The sequence below is a fragment of the Xyrauchen texanus genome, chromosome 14 (assembly GCF_025860055.1).
Source record: "Xyrauchen texanus isolate HMW12.3.18 chromosome 14, RBS_HiC_50CHRs, whole genome shotgun sequence".
In the NCBI taxonomy this organism is placed as follows: Eukaryota; Metazoa; Chordata; class Actinopteri; order Cypriniformes; family Catostomidae; genus Xyrauchen; species Xyrauchen texanus.
This window is the reverse complement of record NC_068289.1, coordinates 33419965-33442098: the sequence shown is the minus strand read 5'-3', so window position 1 is coordinate 33442098 and position 22134 is coordinate 33419965. Positions and strand designations below refer to the sequence as shown.

Sequence of the window (22134 nt, the reverse complement as noted above, 5' to 3'; positions counted from 1 at the left end):
GCAAAGGTAAAGTGGAGACAGTGGCCCATCCCTTCCACTCCCACTGGCAGCTTTGGAGTGGGTGGAAGGAAATCTAAGAGACCGTTTTAAAAGTGTGTGTCAAATCCATTACACAGCAAACATTTAGATGGGCTGGAGGCAGCACATAAAGCAGAGAAGCTGTGAGGTGTTTGCTGTTGAATTACAAGACATTTTGTTGCAGCCAGAGACTGACAGTGAGAAAGACAAAACGACAAATGTTCCATTAAAAAAAGACAATATACTGGATCACTCGTCAAATGGAAAGTATAAAGTATTGCCAAAAAAACACCTGCTCAAAAACACATATTAAATCAGCCTAAGCTGGTTTGCTGGTCTAAGCTGGTCTCCCAGCCTAGTCAGTTTTCTTGTTTTAGAGTGGATTTGGGTACTTGTCAATTAATCGAGCTGGGCTACTAGCCAGTCGACAAGCCAAACTAGCAGAGTACAATAGTGGCCAGACTAGGAGACCAGCTAGATCATCTGAAGACCAGTCTTGGACACCAGCTAGATTAGTTAAAACCAGTTAAGACCCTCTAATGCCCTTAATATAATTTACCAAACAGGAAGTATGGAGTGGTACCAGATCAATCTATTTATAAATATTTTACTAAACATGAAGTATGTAGTGGTACCAGATAAACATTTTAATAAATCTTAAACCAGCATACAATGGTTTGATGGTCATAGCTACTCCTTGCCTGGTCAAGCTGATCTGTGTACTGGTTTTAGATGGGTTTTGGGCATTTGCTTGGCCAGCCTGAGATACCAGCTAGACAAGCTTACACCAGTTAAGACCAGCAAACCAGCTTAGATGTCCATTGATAAAACATGAATCCACAAGAAACTTAAGGCAAATGGAAAACAAGCACCTGTGGAAGTGTAGCCAAACATGAGTCCTCATACCAACCCCTACAAACCCTCTTATCTCAGAAGATGTCAGCAAATATGTTTAGAAAGAGAAACCATTTCCAAAGTCTAGGGACCTTTTGATGGAAGGCATAAATTTGCAGAGGCACAAACACACCATCCACAGGGCTATTAGTATGGGGCAATGGGAGGTCTCTTTCCCCAACCAGCATCCATCATGCTAAAATAGAATCCACAGCTGTGCTGTTCCCATTTAAGTGTGTGTGGTAAACTCAAGAGATGCTGCTCTCATTCCATTACTGTAGCATCTCATGTCAGACCTCAGCATTAGTGAGCCCCTGTGTCTGCCTACGTGAGTGTTTGTTAGAGTGTGTGTGTACCTTATTGCTGTGTGGATCCATGCGAAGAGCTTCTTAAAGCCAAGAGATGTGACTGATAGTGGCAGATGGAGAACTGATGATTCTGACTGCCCAGCGAGGGAAAACACTTCACACATCTCTGTTTCACAGTTTGGCATTTAGGCCCCAGTACAGTCACAGGCTTCAGATAGTCAGCCCAGGGACTGTTCACTCAGAAAGTGAGAGAATTACTCTGCTCCAAAAGCTAGTGAGCTTCCTGCAGAGACACATTATAAGTAATAATAGTTGTCCTCTCGATGCAAAGGCTGTTCCAAAAGTTATTTATTGGCTATTGCAATAAATTGGAACTTAATTATTGGCTATTGCATCTTACAATAAAGGGAGGCAGAATCAGTAAAGCAGCATTCCATATATCTTTCTCAGAGAGGGATATATGGCAGGATATGAATAGGTGATCCCCAGGATGGGATTCGGATGTGCTAGAAAGGAGGCTATAAAAGCCACAGCCTCTAGCTTCAGTTTCTATTGCATCACCTAAGGCATATCACATACCAGATGGCTACAGTTACACCCGCTCTGTGCAGACTTATTGTTAGCTTAGCAACATGATAAAGCTAACTCTATTGGAATCAGTTGTGAGTTGTCTCCCGTGTGGAGCACTGATTGAGAATGGCATTTTCTGCATTTCAAATGACTGTACAGTAGTCACTTATGTTGTTTTTCAACTGAAAATGTATTAGTTTGGACATAGAAGTCAGCTGCCTACATAGGCAATATGGAGTGGCAGGTTATTAGGTTTTCTAAACAGACTGTTTGTGAAGGAAAAGAAACTAACTCAATGGGAACAAATTTACCACTGTCCCTGAATAATGCATCTGCATGGCAGTGAAACTGAGTTTGATTATACACAGTGTTCAGAACTCCTATGGGTGATATATTAGTGATAGTTCTCTGTCCTCTCAGGAGACAAACTCTCTCTCTCTTGGCTCATTTGTAGCAAAGTCTTTCTAGCAAGTCAGTCCACATTTCCATTCAAGCCAATCTACTTGAATGGAGAAAAACAAAATCTCAAAAATGGTTGGACAAGATTGCAATCAAAGAACATATTTCAAATCAGCAATAAAGTCTGACAATACTGGAGTCATAAATTATGATTCTTATCCTCATATTATGCAAAAACGCAATTTTCCCGGCATGTATAGATAATGCCCATGCACATTCTAGAGTTGATTGACAGGTGATGTCTGTATCTAAAAGGTGATTTTCTCTTTTAACAGTTAGGCGGGACTTCCTTTCTACATCCATTGACTGTTGGGTGCTCAGAGCTCCTTGGTTGAGCGTTCCAATTTCTCACATTCATTTGAATAAAAGTGGCCCATCTCTTTTAAATAATCTCTGTAGCGAGAGACAAAACTACACTACTCATATTTAAACATGGGCTCTACTAAGCTATCTAAACAAATCCTTCAGGCTCAGGGCTGATAACCCTTGGATACGTCTCTCCTTTTCTTTTAAGCAAAAACTGACAAATGCACTGGGAAATGTAAAGTGTGTGAATAAGATTGTCTAGATTCTCAGCCAAACCACTTGGAGGACATCGGAGAATAACCACAAAGGCATGCGAATGTGGTTTACTGTATGTGTTTGTAAAATGTCCACTCACTGGGTGTACATCTACATCTGACCATACAGGTACAACGCCCTTAATAACCACTGTATGCATGATTACAGTGTCAGACACGTATATTCTGCTCAGGAATATGCACAGGAGTTTTACAGTAAGAATACATCAGCTGATTTTGGTAAAAAGATTTCATGTACAACTGACAGGTTTGTTTACCAGTCTAAATTTTGACCAGATGTATTTATGCTATTTTTAGCCCCATTCAACTAACTTCATCAGTCCCTGTTGAGGTGAAATGCCCTCAAATTAGTAGGGAAAGCATAGGTTGTACGTTTCAAAGTTCACTCCATTTCCATTTAAATGAATAGCTGTGTGAGCACTTTTGAGGAAATATGACATTTTAGATAGGTTAACATATTGTGTATGTTTTTTTAAAGTCATCGCCTGTGAAATTGCAAAACCACACAGGCACAGAGAAAAAGGAGGACTATGTAGAGCCCCAATAATGTCATTACCAAACACGTAAATCAGCAAGCACCCATTCGAACATCAAGCAGACATTGCTCTTGGCGGATAGACAGCTGTGGTTGTTGGTTTGTTTATTTTTAGACTGAAGCAATGCCCTTCACAAATCTACAGATTCTGATTATATGTACATCATATGTCATATTAATTGTATATTGATTATATTAATATGCTAAAGAACATCCATCTCTGTTAGTGAGACAAGGATAATCAAGAAGGAATGTGATACATTCACATTAGGGGATTTGAACTAGGTCCCCTTGCAAGCTAAATTAAAACTGAACTACTATCACATCTACGCTACTACTATGTACTACTGAAATAGTTGCACTGTAGATTTACATTATAGTCCCTGGTTCACATTATAGACCATACTTCTGAATTCCAACAAATCCTTTAGGCTTTGGACTGATAAGCCTTGAATACGTCTCTGCTTTGCTTTTAAGCAAAAACCGATAAATGCACAGAGAAATGTAAAGTTTGTGAATAAGATTGTCTCAATTCTCAGCCATACACCATAAAAACCACTTGGAGGACATCGCAGAATAACCACAAAGGGATTTTGCATAGAAGCAATCTTTGTTTTGACTGTTTGCATGTAGATCTTTCATTAGTATATATAGAGACCGCCACACTGTACAGACTTGCATTTACACATTTACAAAAACAAGAACTTCAAATTAATCACCGTACATGCATAAAGGAAAAATATAATTTGCAAGACAATCTATCGAATAAAATGATGAACCAGCACTCATTATAAAGTTTATTTGCTAATACTGTTCAATTGTGATACAATCCCTCATGTGTTGTTTAAAATGAAGCATATCACCAAATATTGGTTACAGTACTTCTGCTGTATGTTCTCTCTATGTTGGGCTCCAAGAGTTAATTTTTTCCTCTAAGAAAGGTAATGTTGCAAGTAGGCAAAAATCGAATTTGAGCCACATCCACCCTGTGGAGAGACACTTATACATTATGCTTCTCATTTCACTTGTTTAATTGATGCAAGACTTTCTCAAATTTAAGCACACTGTTCATATACAGGTTTATAAGTTCAGACCTCCTCTTGCATTCCTTTATTGCCTGTTCTCCTTTCTGTTTTACCTGCTGTGCAATGGAATGTGTGAATGACACTACCATATTGCCTTTTTGTTCTTATGATTATGGGAGGTCAGATTTGAATTAGGTTGAAGCCAGAGAAAGTTAGCAATTTAAAATATGTTTGACAAAGTGTAAGACAAATGAATCACAAATGCAATTTTTTTACATGGCCTACAGGTCAACCATGCAGTAGTGCTTAAGATTTTTGAACATTACTTTGCATAGTGCGAGTAAAGTAACTGAATCAACCACAGAACAATTTAAATTTATGCCCTCTGAGTTCTGCTGTTGCTAATGTTATATTTTGTAAAAGTGAGACATAGGTGAAATATTATTAGGGTGAAATTGTATTAATGCAGGTGATAATGATTGTTAATGCATTAATTGTACTTTGTATTCTTGATTTAGCCACGCATCATATAGTCCTCTTAAATGTGCTGTAAATGTTATTTTGGAATACCATGCATAATATGTCCCTACAAGCTGACTAAAATAGAAGTCACACCTGTCTTTGAGACAGCCCTAGAATCGTTAAACAGCAATATAGAGTCAGAAGACACTTTAACTAATAAGCTAATCAGAATATTTAGACAATTAGAGAACTTCTTTGCCTTTTCAATGTTTAATTTTGAAATGTCTTTATAGGACAAGGTTTTGGAGAGAGGGTGTGTACTGTAAGGGATCAGATGGTCAAATACATTGGCTGAGTCCATCTTCACATTAAGCAGTCTTTGTAAGTGCAAATAACACTAAGGGTACATTTACATGACAACGATGTACTAAAAACGGAAATGTTTTCCTTTGCGTTTTTGAAAAGTTTCGCAAACAGATAACAACGATGTCAAAACAGTCCCCGTTCACACGGATCCTCGAAAACTACAAAAAATGCTGTATTGTGCATGCCAGGCCAGTAGTTGGTGATGTCACTTTGTAAAGAAACACTACGCGCCTGCGCACATTAGTGTTCTTCCACAGAGCGATGAATACAAACAATGAAGATGGCGAAAGCATCAAGCAATTTTGTCTGGATGGACGAAGAGTTTGCTTTATTACTACAAGTGACCCTGGACTATAAAGCACACCACCTTTTTAAGGATTCTAACTGTTGATCTCATGTTGGTCTGTTCGATCTGGAGGCAAGGACGAAGTTCTCGAAGTTCATGCCTATAGACTGAACATGTAATACGCATGGGCATGACGTCATCGTTTTCACAAATTCATGTTTTTGTATGTTCACACAGAGACGATAACAGCATTGTTTAAAAAACTGGCACTTTGAAACCCGTTTTCAAAAGTTTGCGTTTTCAGGCCCCAAAATGCTGTTGTCTTGTAAACAAACAGCCAAAACTCATAAAATGTTTTCTGTTTTTAGTTGAAAACGTAGTTGTGTAAACATCCCCTAAATTTCCTGCTAAACAAAGTGTCAGTTTCTGTAGCACATTCAGACAGCATATTAAATCAAATATTATATCCAAATAATAAGGGACAAATATGAAAACTAGGCCTTACTGAAATCAAAACAAAGCAAAGAAAGTTGGCAATAACCTTTTGAGAGAGGAGCAAAAGCTAACTTCACTAGGCTAAGCTATGTTTACAGATCACAGTATTGCAAGAGAATATATAAATAACTATATATGATAATTTGAGTTATTAAATTAGCACACAATTGGAGAATTAAGCAATTAAGTTTCATTATAAGTGAACTTCTGTGATGTCACACCTGAAGAGATCAGCTGAAAATGTAAGACCTTAATGGATCAGGGCTGGGTGCTAATTGGTGGTAAACAGAGGAGGAGATGATCGTCCCTTCAAAATGACTAATTATCAACCTTTAAATGTAGCTGTTTGAGGGTGCTAAACAGTTGTGTTCAAGTTGGGGAGCAATGGCAGCACTTTTGAGTTGCTTGGTAGTTATAGTATTTTGTACCTCCAGTAGCTTTTGTGCTGAAAGAGTATTGGCCCAAAGTTAGTTAGCTTTGCAATGGCTTGGGGAGCAATCTCAAGTTTTTTTCAATTCTGGGGCTAAGCAGCTGCCACCTCAGGCAGACCCAGTTCAGAAGTGTAATGTAGAAGATTATGAAAAGGTGCAGTGTGGAGAGCCTACAATTACTCCTGCAAATTGTGAAGCTATAAACTGTTGTTTTGATGGACAGCAGTGCTACTATGGGAAAGCAGGTGAGTCCTTAATGTTATTCCCTGGCAGTAAATGTAGATGGGACACTAACTTGCTTCATCTTAATAGTGACTGTCCAGTGTACAAGACATGGGCAATTTGTAATTGTGGTGCTAAGAGATTCAACTCTTCCAAGTCTAAACTTATTTAGACTTACCAAGTCTAGACTCTATTAGGGTGGACGTGATCCTCCTTGTGGTCCTGTTGGCACAACTACAGCTTTTGCCATTTACCAGTTCCCTGTCACTGCTTGTGGCACCACAATGATGGTTGGTATGTGAGATTTTAAAGTGCAATATGCTTGTCCAAAGCTAATTTTATCTCCTTGCAGATGGATTCTGACTATCTAGTTTATGAGAACAGAATTACTTCTTCCTTTGAAGTAGGTGTTGGTCCACTTGGTGCAATCACAAGAGATAGTCATTAGAGTGAGTATTGCCTTTTTAAAAAATGTTTTTGGTTCTGATCTTCTGCTAACTTTTAAACCTTCCTTTTTAGGCTCCTCTTCCAGTGTAGATATTCTGGGAGTAGTATTGAAGCACTGGTTGTTGAAGTCAACACAGTTCCTCCACCACCTCCTGTTGCTGCTCTAGGCCCCCTGAGAGTGGAGCTTAGACTGGCTAATGGGCAATGTTTTGCAAAGGGATGTGTGGAAGGTAATGCATCTTCCATTCATCATGCAGTCCTTTGTTACTGGGCTAGACCTGAATTTATCCAACTTGTACAGAAGATCAGGCATACTCCACATACTACAGTGATGCTGAGTATCCGGTGACCAAAGTCCTGCGGGAGCCAGTCTATGTAGAAGTGCACATTCTAGAGAGGACTGACCCCAAAATTGTACTTACTCTGGGTCGCTGTTGGGCAACTTCTAAACCTGACCCTGTGAGCCTGCCCCAGTGGGATCTTCTTGTGAATGGGTAACTGCTAATGTGACTCCAGTATTCTTCACCCATCTGTTAATGCAGAGTACCTTGTTTGTTTAACAATTTACTGTTGTGCAGATGTCCTTACCAGGATGACCGCTACCTGACCAACTTTATTTCAGTGGATCAGTCTTCAGGTCTGCAGTTTCCAACCCATTACAAACGGTTCACTATCAAGATGTTCACATTTGTGGACTCTGCAACTATGGCTCCAAAGATGCAGATGGTGAAATTTACACTTCTGAAGCTCTGTGCTATCTTGTATCCTGTTTGTTTGCATGCATCTAAACCCTTTTTCTTAGGTTTTATTCACTGCAGTACATCAGTTTGCACTCCAACTACAGTAGACTCCTGTGTTCAGAGTTGCAACAGAAGGAGTGATTCTGTTGCAAAAATACAAGTATTTTGTAACTTTGTTACAAAATACTTGTGACATCTTGAGACCTTTCTTTTAATGTTTCTCTCTACAGGGAGAGGCGCTGGGACAGGAGAGGAGGGTGCCCATATTCTTGTCTCTAGTGGAAAAATTATCCTCTGTTCTTAAGCTTTGTCATTTTTGCATTAAAATAAAGTGTATAATATATTTGGGTGATTTGTGGTTATTTTGTACAATGCCTGGACGTCAGCTGTGGAATTTCAGTTTCTAGTTTGCCTGGTTGGTATGAACCACTGTAATTGACCCCCAAAGGAAAATTTGTCTTGTTTTGGTCTCGTGGTGTGCACAATAACTTGTCATTCCCCTTTCAATAATAAATTGAACAAATCCAGTTTGCCTTACTGTCCCCTGCAATGGGTTATACTAGATGATTCTGCAAGAAGCAACCCTTTTCCTCCATGGACCAAAAATTTAACTCTTCCAAGAAGTTAATGACTCTGTCTTGAATAAAGCTGTTATGAGAGAATTAAGCAAAAGTTGTACATGGACCCACTGCAATTGCTATGCTTTTAATTGTGCCTGTTAAAGCGATCATCTGCATCTTTCCAGTTACCATACCATGATGAAGGTGTGTGTGGGGTTTTTTTTTTTTTTTTAAACACTGTGTAGTGCTTCAGATATTTGGGTTATTGGGCATCATTTCTGCCATCAGGTTAACATCCATGAGCTTAAGTTTTTGTATCCAGTGGTGCTAAAACAAAGGACCAGTATACAATCAGTTCTCTTACGAGAGGTTCTCTCGTATTGCGTAAGCTAGCTTACGCTACGGGAAAGATTCATCTTTTCTGAGATATTGAAGCCAAAAAATTATCCTTAATTTTGTATCCATTGTCAACGCAGTGCGGCAGCTGCAGACCTTGAGCAGGCTAGCTAGCGAGCTCATTGGTTGCTCTGCGGCAACTGCTGCAGCCTATAGACGAGCTTGGGCGAACTCGCATCCAATGAGAGGCGTCCGCGCGCTCACTGCATCAAAGCCCGCCAAAAAGGGCGTGACTAGAGTGCATATAAGCGTAGTTCGTAGGCTGGAACCCTGATTTTCATCTCTTCAGCGAAGCTCTTCGCATCACTGAACTGGAAGCCGCGTCGCCGTTCAAGGGGCATCAAGCAAGCGTGGACAGAGCTCGAAGAAGCCGGCCGTCTTCGCCACCTTCAGCCGTCCTGCGAGCTACGCCATCCGGCGACGTATCCTTTTTAAAAGCAAGCTAGTTCTTAAAGAACTTCACAAAAGAGTACGAGCGTCTTTTTTAAGATGCCTCGCTCCACCTGCGCGCTCCTCTCAGCACCGGAGACTGCCACATCATCTGCGCTCTCTGCCTGGGATTGGGGCATGCAGAGCTCGCCCTCGCCGAAGGCGGATGCGATCTCTGCGAGGAGCTGCCGATGTCGACCCTGCGGGCTCGACTCGAAGCGCTCAGGACCGAAGCCGCCGCGCCGCCTTCCGTTCAGCCGCGCAGAAAAAAGCGCCGCTCTCAAAGGCTGCCGGAAACAGTGGTAGAAGCGATTGCCTCGCCGGAGCCCATCCCTCGAGCATCGCCTTCACCCTCCCCGCCCACCCGGGACGCGCAGTTGCTGCCGAGCGGCTGCTCTGCTGCCATCTCGGACGAAGAAGCGGAGGATAAGGGCTGTTCCATCATGGCTTCGGACAGCGAGGAGCGGTCAGGCTCACATGCCTCCTCCTCGGCCCAGCAATCCAGCAGGACCTGCGCCGGAGTCGAAGGGGAACTAACATCGGTGGACGGCGCCACTGAGAAAGGCTATGCTTCCATCCCTCAGGTCGAGGATGCGGTAGCAGCACACCTTTTGCCCGCCCTCCGCGAGATGGCGGTCTAAACCAGTGCTCCCGTCTAATGCCTGCAGAACAACTTCCGCCTGTGTTGGCCAAGCTGCATCTGCTCTTCACTCTATGGCCGTCCTACAGATCCTCCAAGCGGACCTTCTGCGGGAGTGGGATGAGGAAAGCAGGCATACAGAGGCAGTTGCAGACATACGGAGTGCTACAGACCTCGCCCTCCGTGCTACCAAAGCTGCAGCCCAAGCTATAGGGAAGTGCATGGCCGCGCTGACTGTGACCGAGAGACATCTGTGGCTAACGCTAGCCGACATGGGAGAAGCAGGGCGCTCTACGTTCCTCAACGCACCGCTCTCTCCATCTGGTCTCTTCGGCTCCGCGGTGAGTGGTATCATTGACCGGTTTTCAGAGGTCCAAAAAGCCACACAAGCCATGAATCTCTTTCTGCCTCGTCGCGCTAGCTCCTCTGCAGGCCGCCCACGTGAGCCTCCTGCACGAGCCTCTTCACAGCGCCCAGCTCAACAAAGCCAGACTTCTCAGCGTCGACAGAGCGGCCGCCCTCGATCAGGCTCAGACAGCCGCCGTAGACCGCCGCCCCAGCGGGCCTCGGACTAGAATTGCGCTGAAACCTGAACAACCGAAGTCCTCCTAGCTTTGTTGACAAAGCGACGGATCAGTCCCGCTGCGGCCGGACCACCGTCAAAGCTTAGCCCCTGTCAGTCCCCTTCCTTCAGGCTACTACAGTGGTAGATTCAGCAGCCAACAAGCCGGTGTTAACGCCCGCTTGCCTGCGCTCAAACGCCGTTTTCACGGCGACCCAAATAAATCTGGTAAAGAGCAAGCATGCCATATGTGTAGAAAATGTGCCCACAACCCAGTGTTCACCTCTACATACAAACATTACACATCCCGTGTCCATACCAGAGAGCAAACATGTCTTATGTGTAGAAAATGTGCCCACAATCCTGTGTTCACCTCTACACACAAGCATTACACGTTCCATGTCCCCATCAGAGCACACTCAAAAGCGGTTACGAACCACTCGAGTGTTAGAGTCAATAAATGCGCTCACGAATACGTGCGCACGCCCATACTCTGCCGCTCTGTCACACGGCCAGCAAACACTTCTCTGTATGTAAGTCCCGTGCCCGTGACTATGCTTGCGTATCACTTAACAGACGTGACTCTTTCCCCATTCACCTCAATCGGGGAAGTCACTCACAGAACAGCCTGTCCATGCTGTCTGCGAGCAGTCCAGCATAAGCACAGTAAGCGCGCTCACACATTCTGTTCAGCGCGCTGTGTGCGGCAATCAGAGCGATTTGGCCACTCACCCTCTAACATTACGCTTCAAAGCGTGGGAGGATATCCCAGGGATATCCGAATGGGTGTTAAGCACAATAAAACAGGGCTATTTACTACAGTTCGATCGCCGCCCTCCTCGCTTCAGAGCACGGCTCGAAACTACTGTGAACACGGAAGCAGCGTGCATGCTTCGTTCAGAAATAGCAAACCTTCTGTGCAAAAGGGCCATAGAGAGAGTGCCGCCTCCCTGAGCTGAGTCGGGGTTTTACAGCCGTTATTTTCTTGTCCCCAAGAAAGACGGCGGCCTCAGACCAATATTAGATCTCAGGGTTTTGAACAAAGCGCTTGCAAAAGACCGTTCAAAATGCTTACAACCAGCAAACTCCTCGCGCATGTGCGCCAGGGGACTGGTTTATTTCTCTCGATCTGAAAGATGCATACTTTCAGATTCAGATAGATCCCTGTCACAGGCCATTCTTGAGATTCGCCTCGACGGCCAGGTTTATCAATACACCGTCCTTCCGTTCGGCCTGTCCTTAGCACCCCGTACTTTCACGAAGTGCATGGACGCTGGCGCTCGCACACCTGCGGAGTCAGGGTTTGCGAATTCTGAACTATTTGGACGATTGGCTGATTTTGGCACAATCACATACGGAGCTTCTGTCTCACAGGACAGTTCTCCTCAGTCATCTGAACAGTTTGGGCCTTGCAGTCAATTGGACCAAGAGCTCACTACAGCCCAGTCAGACAATTTCCTTCCTTGGAATAGAACTAGACTCAGTGGCAATGACGGCTCGCTTATCTACACAGCCGCGCGCCGTGTGCAGCGACTAGCCGCGTCATTTCAGATGAACAGCCTCACACCTCTGAAGAGGTTTCAGAGAGTGCTAGGCTACATGGCCTCAGCCGCAGCAGTACTTCAACTGGGTTTACTGCGCATGCGCCCGCTTCAGCATTGGCTAAACACCCGCGCGTCTCGCCGGGCTTGGGCCACAGGCCGCCAGCCAATCAGAGTGACTCAGACCTGTATTTCAGCTCTGCAGCCCTGGACAGTGGCCGAGTGGTATCAGCGGGGAGTGATGATGGGAGCTGTATCTCGCCGAAAAGTCATCTCGACAGATGCGTCCAACACGGGTTGGGGTGCGGTCTGCGAGGGCTCCGGTTTTTGGCCTATGGTCAGTTCAGGAAAAGCTCCTTCACATAAATTGTCTGGAAATGATAGCGGTCGAGTACGCGCTCGTGCGCTTCCTCCCGATCATTCAGGGTCACCACGTCCTGGTCCGCTCGGACAACAGGTCTGTGGTATCCTATCTAAACCATCAGGGCGGTGTCAGATCCAGGAACCTCTTCCATCTGACGAAACGCATACTGAGTTGGTCCCAGCGCCACCTGCGCTCGCTGAGGGCGACGCACGTGCCAGGCCACCTGAACGACGGCCCAGACAGACTGTCCAGAGACAATATTCCCCAGGGGAATGGTCCCTGCACGCTCAAACAGTCCAGACGTTATGGCGCATATTCGGCAGAGCAGAGATAGACCTCTTTGCGTCAGAAGAGAACTCTCACTGCCCAATATTTTTCTCGAACAGCGAGGACGCAGCTGGCCCAGGACTGGCCCAACCGCCTGCTTTACGCCTTCCCTCCCGTCTCGCTATTGCCACAGGTAATGCAGAGGATCAGGGAAACGCGCCACTCGGTGCTCCTCATAGCCCCGCTGGGAGAATCAAACATGGTTCCCGGGCTTACGCAGCTGTCACTGACAGCGCCGTGGCCCATCCCAGTGAGAGCAGATCTCCTCTCGCAAGCTCGCGGAACGATCTGGCATCCCCACCCAGAGCGCTGGTCGCTACACGCGTGGGTGATCAACGACTACCCGTCGCTTTGCCAGAAGGAGTAATAAACACCATCATACACGCTAGAGCCCCCTCCACGAGAAGACTCTATGCGTCAAAATGGTCTGTGTTTTCAAAATGGTGCACCGACAGAGACCTGGACCCACGGACATATGGGGTGTCGCCGCTGCTCGTGTTTTTACAAGAGCTGCTGGATAAGGGCAGATCCCCATCCACGCTCAAAGTGTACGTGGCGGCCGTCGCGGCGTTCGATGAACCTCTGCACGGCCAGTCACAGGGTAAAAACGAGCTGGTCATCCGCTTCCTCAGGGGAGCTAGAAGGATGAACCCTCCGCGCCCCCCATCGGTTCCTATCTGGGACCTTTCTATAGTTCTCGAAGCTATGAAAGCCCCCCTTTCGAACCGCTTCAATCCGTGGATGTGAAACACCTCTCATTTAAAACCGTTTTTCTAACTGCCCTATCATCAGTTAAACGGGTGGGAGACCTGTGTCTTGAGTTTGGACCAAGTGACTCCAAGGTCATTTTAAAGCCTAGACAGGGCTACGTCCCCAAGGTGGTCGGTACTCCTTTCAGAGCACAGATCATTTTCCTTGTCGGCGCTACCAGCATCTGATAGCAAACGCGACGCCAATCTCCTTTGCCCAGTCAGAGCACTGAGATTGTATACTGCGCGCTCCGCATCTTTCAGAAGCTCCGAGCAGCTTTTCGTTTCGTTCGGAGGGCGCACCAAAGGTCTCACCGCCTCGAAACAGACACTGTCCAGATGGATAGTGGACGCTATTGCTGCCGCGTACGCGTCAAAAGACCTACCATGCCTGCTAGGCATTAAGGCTCACTCCACTAGAGGCATGGCCTCCTCATGGGCATGGTCCAGTGGGATTTCCATTCAGACATATGTGTGGCAGCGGGCTGGGCTTCCCCCTCCACCTTTGTCAGATTTTACAATCTGGAAGTACCCGCTCTGCAGGCTAAACTGCTAGCGGTTTAATACGCTACAGCTCCCCTGGTGAGCTGCATTAATGGGACACAGTCCACACAGACCGGCACCGCCGCTCTGTCTATGTGCTTATGTACTACACACACACTGGCCCGCCAAAATATTAATTCCCCACTCACAAGGGCTCCCCCGGGTCCCCCTTAATTCCCTGGGGCTCATGCAGTGGATGATTGCCGCGCAAGGCGTTGACAAAGGGTTCCCGTAGCGTAAGCTAGCTTACGCAATATGAGAGAACCTCTCGTAAGAGAACGAATCGGTTACTAACGTAACCTCGGTTCTCTCTAGATGAGGGAACGAGTATTGCGTAACCGGCCGTGCTCGCGCCACGAGCGATTTTTCACTTCATTCAATGAAGACCAGGGTTCCAGCCTACGGACTACGCTTATATGCACTCTAGTCACGCCCTTTTTGGCGGGCTTTGATGCAGTGAGCGCGCGGACGCCTCTCATTGGATGCGAGTTCGCCCAAGCTCGTCTATAGGCTGCAGCAGTTGCCGCAGAGCAACCAATGAGCTCGCTAGCTAGCCCGCTCAAGGTCTGCAGCTGCCGCACTGCGTTGACAATGGATACAAAATTAAGGATAATATTTTGGCTTCAATATCTCAGAAAAGATGAGTTTTTCCCGTAGCGTAAGCTAGCTTACGCAATACTCGTTCCTTCATCTAGAGAGAACCGAGGTTACGTTAGTAACCGATTCGTTTTCTCTCACACCAAGTGCTGCAATATCAAATGGCTAGGTATGAAATTACACAAGCAAATTTGATGCTCACAAGTTTGTGAAAAGATTGGGATGTTTTTAATGTGATCCTGTGACTGTATTCAGGCAGTATCAATCCTCTGTGCCATAACGTCATTCACAACTGTCTACAAAGCATCTGGGGAGCAAATGTTTGTAGTACGTTTTTATACTCGTTGTGCTGGTGGCAGCTGCTGATGTTCATTGACAAACACCATTTGCATGTCTGGGAATCCCCTGGTCTTTTCCTTTTGCCAGTGACATGTCTTGCTGTGTGAGGGACAGACTTGCGGTTGTTTCTAGCACATCAGTTCTCTGAATTGAAAAGTGATTATACTTTTTTTGGAAAAATACTGTGCCAAATACAGATAATAAAGTGAGCCATTACTCTAGCAATTTCTGCATGATCATCTGTTGTTGAACTATAAATATTGCATGGTTTTAGGTCATGTGTATAGATATTGGAGAGACACTATGATTGAATTGGGTGATTGCATGTATGTCAGCACCTCCAGCATTCACAAATGACATATGTCATATGCTGGAACTACAAGTCTTATTGTCTGAGTATGAGCCATTTGGGAATTAACAGTAGAACAAAAATATCAAGAATTGATCTACTTCAATAATGGATGCTAGGAAAAAGGCTCAAGAGAAATGTCTCTTGCATGTTTTACCTGGATGTTAAGAGAGCAAAACAATTATCTATTTTTTACAAGGGCTGTCAGTTTAACACATTAATTTAGCTATTTAAAAAAAAATAATGCAATGGTCAAATACAGTGATCTGATACGTATTTAGGCCTGTTGCATATTTTGTGTAATCTTCCAGAGATTGACACATTTTAACATAGGTCAGTGAAATATTGAAAGATAAAACAATATAAGGACTTTTAAAACCACTTTGTCTATTCAGTTGTTTACTTGCCTGACACAATGTAATGTGTATGAATCATCTTCATTTTTTTTTTTTTCTGCAAATATTGTTCTAGGTACTGATTCATTGTGATTGAGTAATGAATTAGCATATCATGTAAATAGTATTTTTTTATTGACAGCCCTAGTTTTTACAATTTGAAATGTAGATGCATGTTGCAATGTTTTCCCAACTTTCTGTTTAATAGCCATACATTGTCTCCCAAATACAACTGCCTCTGCTCAGTTTAGAATTCAAGTCATAAAATGTTAAAATAGTCACTCATTATTTCTTTGTAAATATTGGTTTGCATTTTTATAAACCATTATCTAAATTTATACGACAAATTACAAAATGTGCTTTATCATTCAAGATCCCACATCTGCTCAAAGGTGTAAATGTGTTTCAATAACTGGCTTACCCAGATAGGCCTGGTATTAGAAAATTTTAATGGCACCCCTAACTGTATTATTAGTGAAACTCTAGCCATTTTGAGCATCAGAGGAGCTGAGGCTGCCAGTTCATGTCCCATCTATTTTAACCCGAACAGTAATATGTCGTTGAAACTGGAACCAATAAAAATGATTAGTTCGCTTGCAAGCGCTAATTATGTTGCAACTAATTCTGTGATGCGCCGACAGTGTAATATTGTACACTGAGGAAATTACTTGCAATTAACAGAAGGCAATCCAGAAGATTTTTTTCAAACAAAAATTGTTGGAAAATGCAACTAGCCTTTCAATCAGGTCTGTCTTATATTTTGTATTTCTTTATATTGCCTTTCTACTCCTCTGGTTAGCTGAGACTTGAAATCAGGCATGTAGAATAATGGAGCTGCAGGGTTGGGGAGTAACGGAAAACATGTCTTCTAGAATACAGTTACATTCAAAAAGTATTTTGATTACTGAGGAGATTACTTTGCAATTTATTGTCATTTGTTTAATTTAATATTTAGTCCTTTCAGATGGACAACATTTACCTATACATATTAATGATGCAATCCAAAGTGCCTTTGCAAAGCAGTGAAACACTTTCTTATGATGTGTGAGCAGACAGAGATGTTTGAAGTAAGTTTGGAGCAGAAGAAATATAAATAAACCTTGTCTAAATTGTCAGCTTTATGCTAAGCTAAAATGCTATTTCTAGACATTTACAAAAACAAATTATCAAGAAAATTAGAGCAAAAAGTGCATTCTTGATAATAATTTTTGTAGTGTTTTCCTGTAAAAATATCAAAACATTTAATTGATCTTGTTTTAGAAACAATACTGCAAAAGATATTTAGGTTTGTCAGAGAATGTATTTTTAACATGTTTATTTTGTCTCACTGTAGTGGCAGAGTTTTTATAGTCAAAACAAGTGAAATCAACCAGTGTTGAAGAAGAAATCCAAAGTATTTAGAATACGTTACTGACCTTGAATAATCTAATGAAATATGTTACAAATTACATTTTACCGCATGTGTTATGTAATCTGTAGTGGAATACATTTTAAAAGTAACCCTCCCAACTGGAAGTTATAAGGCTCAGCTATAGCGCAGGCATAAAAATCGAAATCAGTATGACAGAAAACATCGGAGCTCCCTAAAGACAATCACAATACATTAACCTACATGTGACTGCAAAAATGAAGATGCACACTGCGGCTACCATGATGGCCAGCAGTAGTTAACAACATAAGTTAACATGAACTAACAATGAACAATACTTTTGCAGCATTTATTAAATCATCATGGTTAATGCTAATTTCAACATATAGTAATACATTTATAAAATCACAAGTTGTGTAAATTAACATTAGTTAATGCACTATGAACTAACAATGAACAATTGTATTTTTATTAACTTTATTAATAAATTCTGTACAATATATATTGTTCATTGTTAGTTTATGATACCTAATACAACCTTTTTGTAAAGTGTTACCACATTTTACGCTAAGGTATGTGATTACAATGCTCGAAAGTTGTGACAAGTGTTCCCTTCCAAAAAGCTACACTTATGATGCTGCGCTGAAAAGCGCTTTGGGAACAACTTTAGGTGCAACCAGCTGTGAAGATGTGTGCAACACGTCAATGAACATTGACCAGAATGCAATCATTGGATGCACCTGTGGCAGGGCTATAAATAGATGTGTCACAGGTGCACCGTCAGATCTTTTGTCTTCAGATCACTCTGTGTTTGTGTGTTTCATGAACCTGTCAGAACTTTCTTTCCTCTGTTAGGAGTTAGAATTTGTTAGGCAGTGCGCAGAAACCTTTCTCTTTTCTTTAAAAAAAAAAAGAAGCAAAAGAATGGCTGATAAACAAAGCAAGCAGTGTGTGTTCTCATGTTTATGCTCTTTGGCTGAAACTAACACACACCAGTGTTGTTTTGTGTGTTTGGGGGAAGAGCATGTTGTTCTTGCATTGCGGCAGGGTGGGTGCAGGCATTGCGATCTGTTTACAGTCAAAACCAGAGCCGGCCCAAGGCATAAGCGAACTAAGCGGCTGCTTAGGGCCCTGGTGGCCACCAGGGGGCCCCCAAGAGCACATGAAATGACAGCTTGATATTTTTTGTGTGTGTGTGTGATTATACTGTCAATGGACAATGGTAATTATACAAAAACGCAATATTAAACGCAATATTCTGTTAACGGGCTGCAGGATGCAAGCACATTCAGACAGCAAAAAAGGACATATCCTCTGGTGCAAAGAAAAGGAAAAAGAAGAAAACAGAGGAAGAAAAAAAAAAATGCATGATAAAGGTATGTTAAGCAGCTGGCTATGTTACGAGCTAACATTAGCTGGCTAGTTAGTTAACATAGCCTATGTAGCATATCTTCTTTTTTTAGGAAAGTTTGATTAAACATCCATAAATAGCCTTGACATCTTAATATATTATAGTACAACATATTACTTCGCAAGTTTTAGATTAAAGTTTTTGTCTTCTGTGTAAAAATAACTTTCCTGTGTATATATTTTTTTAATAAAATAAGCTTCTGTTCCATAAACTTTGTATTGATAACAACTTAACATTATTTACATTAGTGTACCATTTTGGGGTCTTTGCTATTATATTCCAATATCATTATGCCTCAGTTAGCTAGTTATAGATTAAGAGTTGTTGTTGGAGTACAGATGGCTTGCTGCTGTGTATAATAATTTGTGTTGAGAAAATAACATATTTTGTCAAATATTCTGTCAAATATGTACTCTTATGAAACTTCCCTGGGAGCACTGTTGAAATATTTTGGAGGTGGGGCATAACCAACTTTGGTTGTGCCCCACTTGCCCCAAGTGCAATTGCTACAGCTGATGATGATTTTTCAACAATTCCACATCATTAATAAACCATATTAAAACCATGCCTTTGTTTTTGACAGACAGTTGCATTACCTTCTAATATGACATCTAACATGCCTAGCTTTTATTATTATTATTTTCATCTTTCATCAGGTCCATCCTCTGCAGGCGAGGAGCACTTCCCAGCACGTGCATCCACTGATCCTACTGTTCCTTCCATGTCTGTTTCAACCTCAGCAGATGTGGCAAGTTAATAGCACAGCAGCCTTTGTATTTGCTCAGTTTACTGTAGAATATCCTGAGATTAATATTTCTAATTATAATTATTCATGTATTTCTTTATAGGTCCTTCTACTTCTGTGGTCATTGGGATCGATGTCACATTCACTCCCTTAGCAACTTCCAGCTTACACCATGGATCAGCAGCTCCTCCAGTTGACCCAGCTGAGTGGTCATCTATCCTGTCTGACTCAGAAACAACTGATCTGGTAAGCAGAGTGCCACTGCCTATATAGGAAAACTTCTAATAAACTCACCCATCATGATATGGTATTCAATTTAGTCAACTTTTTATACCATGATTCTTAGAACTCCCAAAAGTTCAGTTAAACAGCAGACTGGGTTTGAACAGATGGTTAAATTTAGTGAAGTGGGAGTGTGGGATGGAATATGACTTGCCATTGAATGATATGTTGGCAATAAAAGACTAACGATTGGGAAAAATGCCCAGTCTTCTTCCTGGATCTTTGAAATAAATGTCTGTAGAATTGTTCATGTTAATCTGCTTTCACCAGCTCATCACTCCAACCCAACATCAAGTCATTTCTCACCACTAAAATGAAACCATTAGTGTTGGATTGTTGGGGAACAGCTTCCCCTCTGTTTCAGCATGATTAACAACAAAAAAGGCACAAAGTCAGGTGTTTCGCAACCAGATTCTTTGCATTATATCAGTAACATACAGTTGTTTGCCTAAAACAAAATTATGGTAATTGCATCAAATGTAGAAAGGCTCCTGTGGGCCACTCTGGAAATCTTGTCAGCAAATTATTGTAGCAAATGCCTTTAATAGCTTTCAAAATGGCTTTTTTTAAAACTATTAAGCTTCTATACTGTGGCATGAATATATAAACAGAAACTATGAATTATGACAATTTGGCTGGTTGAGTTAGGTTAAATAAGAGGCTGTTAAGAGACTTAACAGAGATTCATAATTTGGTTGTGCAGTAATATGTTATGATGGTAAGTGAGGACCCAAAAGCGATGTAGCAAAACAGAGTCTTTTAATGAAGCTCAGGGAATAATGTCAAACACAAAGTCTTCTCCTTGAGAGGAATACAAACAAACAGCCCGCAGAGAGGGCGATAAAAAACGGAACAAAACAAGTGCTTCCTTAGATCCCGAGCAAGTCCATGGGCAACAGACAGGGTAAGCGGAGAGTAACACTTAGTGAGAATCCGACAAAGAATGCAGCGAGAGCAAGGGGAGAAATAGAGAGCTTAATCAGAGGAGAGAGGGAACAGGTGGGAAGAGGATTAACGAGGAATACAGGGAGATGAGAAACAGCTGGAAGAGGAGGGAAGGAGAGGGAAGGTAACATATAACGATCAACAGAGGGCGGCAGAGTAGAGGGAAAGAACAGAAGTGAGACATACCAAGATAAGACATGACAGTACCCCTCCCTCAACGAGCGCCTCCTGGCGCTTCCGAGGAGGGAACCTGGCGGCTACGGAGGAAATCATCGATAAGCGAACGGTCCAACACGTCCCGAGAGGGGACCCAACTTCTCTCCTCGGGTCCGTAACCCTCCCAATCAACCAGAAACTGATGACCACGACCACGAGCACGCATGTCCAGAATCTTGTGGACCCTGTAGATGGGAGCGCCTTCAACGCGAACGGGGAGGGAAGAGGGACGAGTGGGAGCACGAAGAGCGGGCTTAACACAGGAGATGTGGAAAACTGGGTGGACGCGGCGCAGATAGCGGGTGAGAAGAAGTCGCACCGCGACGGAACTAATAACCTGCGAGATGTAGAACGGACCGATGAAGTGCGGAGTCAATTTACGAGAGACAGACTTAAGGGGAATGTTGAGAGTGGATAACCAAACCTTCTGGCCGTGACAATATCTGGGGCTCTTAGTTCTACGCTTGTTAGCAGCCCTCACAGTCTGGTCCCTATAACGGCAGAGAGCTGATCTAACACCCCTCCAGGTGCGCTCGCAACGTTGGACAAAAGCTTGAGCGGAAAGGACGCTGGAGTCGGCGATTTGCGACGAGAACAGCGGAGGTTGGTACCCGAGGCTGCTCTGAAAAGGAGACAGGCCGGTAGCAGACGACGGAAGCGAATTATGGGCGTATTCTGCCCAGGGAAGGTGTTCGGACCAGGACGCGGGATTACGGAAAGAAAGGCTGCGCAAGATGCGGCCGACAGTCTGATTGGCCCGTTCGGCTTGACCGTTAGATTGAGGGTGGAAGCCGGACGAGAGACTGACGGAAGACCCAATCAAGCGACAAAACTCCTTCCAAAACTGGGACGTAAATTGCGGACCTCTATCCGAAACAATATCAGAGCCATGAATTCTGAAAATATTTTCGATGATTATTTGCGCCGTCTCTCTGGCGGAGGGGAGCTTAGTGAGGGGGATAAAATGGGCCGCCTTAGAAAATCGATCGATGACAGTGACAGCCGACGCAGGGAGTCCGGTGATGAAATCTAAGGCGATGTGTGACCACGGTCGAGAGGGATGGGAAGTGGTCTGAGAAGTCCGGCCGGAGAAGAGTTCCCTGACTTGGAAACTATTAAATGGGATGCTCCCCCTCACTTTCTGTGTTCGTCCTGACACTGTTTTTTGGAAATCATACATAATATTTCATATATATGGCCGATGCGCGAAGAAATTGTAAGACCCCTCGGCTTTTCATTATCCGGTGTTGCAGACACGGCAGTTTTTCATCAACTGAAAGAAAAGTATATTGTCATTTTTACAGTGTAACATTAAAATACTTCAAAGCGGAAATATGAAACATTTTATCTAGAAAGTTATATCTGCAAGGCACTAAATTATATAATACACAAATTGGATTAAACAAGATATTACACCAGGCAACCTTTTTGACATGGAGTGCCATTTTTTATTTTCCTAGTCAATGGCTGTGCTGATGAAGGATTAAAATGTTGTTTTTGTTAGATAATTTTGTCATTCAATGTATTTAATTTATT

The 22134-nt window shown here is 43.2% G+C and overlaps 1 protein-coding gene across 1 annotated transcript in view; it reads left to right on the top strand.

The window, feature by feature from the left end:
- The window catches only part of zp2l1 (zona pellucida glycoprotein 2, like 1), a 57006-nt gene extending 35990 nt beyond the window's left edge, over positions 1-21016 (top strand). The window contains 8 exon segments of the mRNA XM_052141845.1: positions 6528-6675; positions 6743-6942; positions 7005-7105; positions 7172-7329; positions 7401-7593; positions 7678-7850; positions 7902-7999; positions 20735-21016. Coding sequence (XP_051997805.1) covers positions 6528-6675; positions 6743-6942; positions 7005-7105; positions 7172-7329; positions 7401-7593; positions 7678-7850; positions 7902-7999; positions 20735-21016 — 1353 coding nt within the window.
- The last annotated feature ends 1118 nt before the right edge of the window (positions 21017-22134 follow it).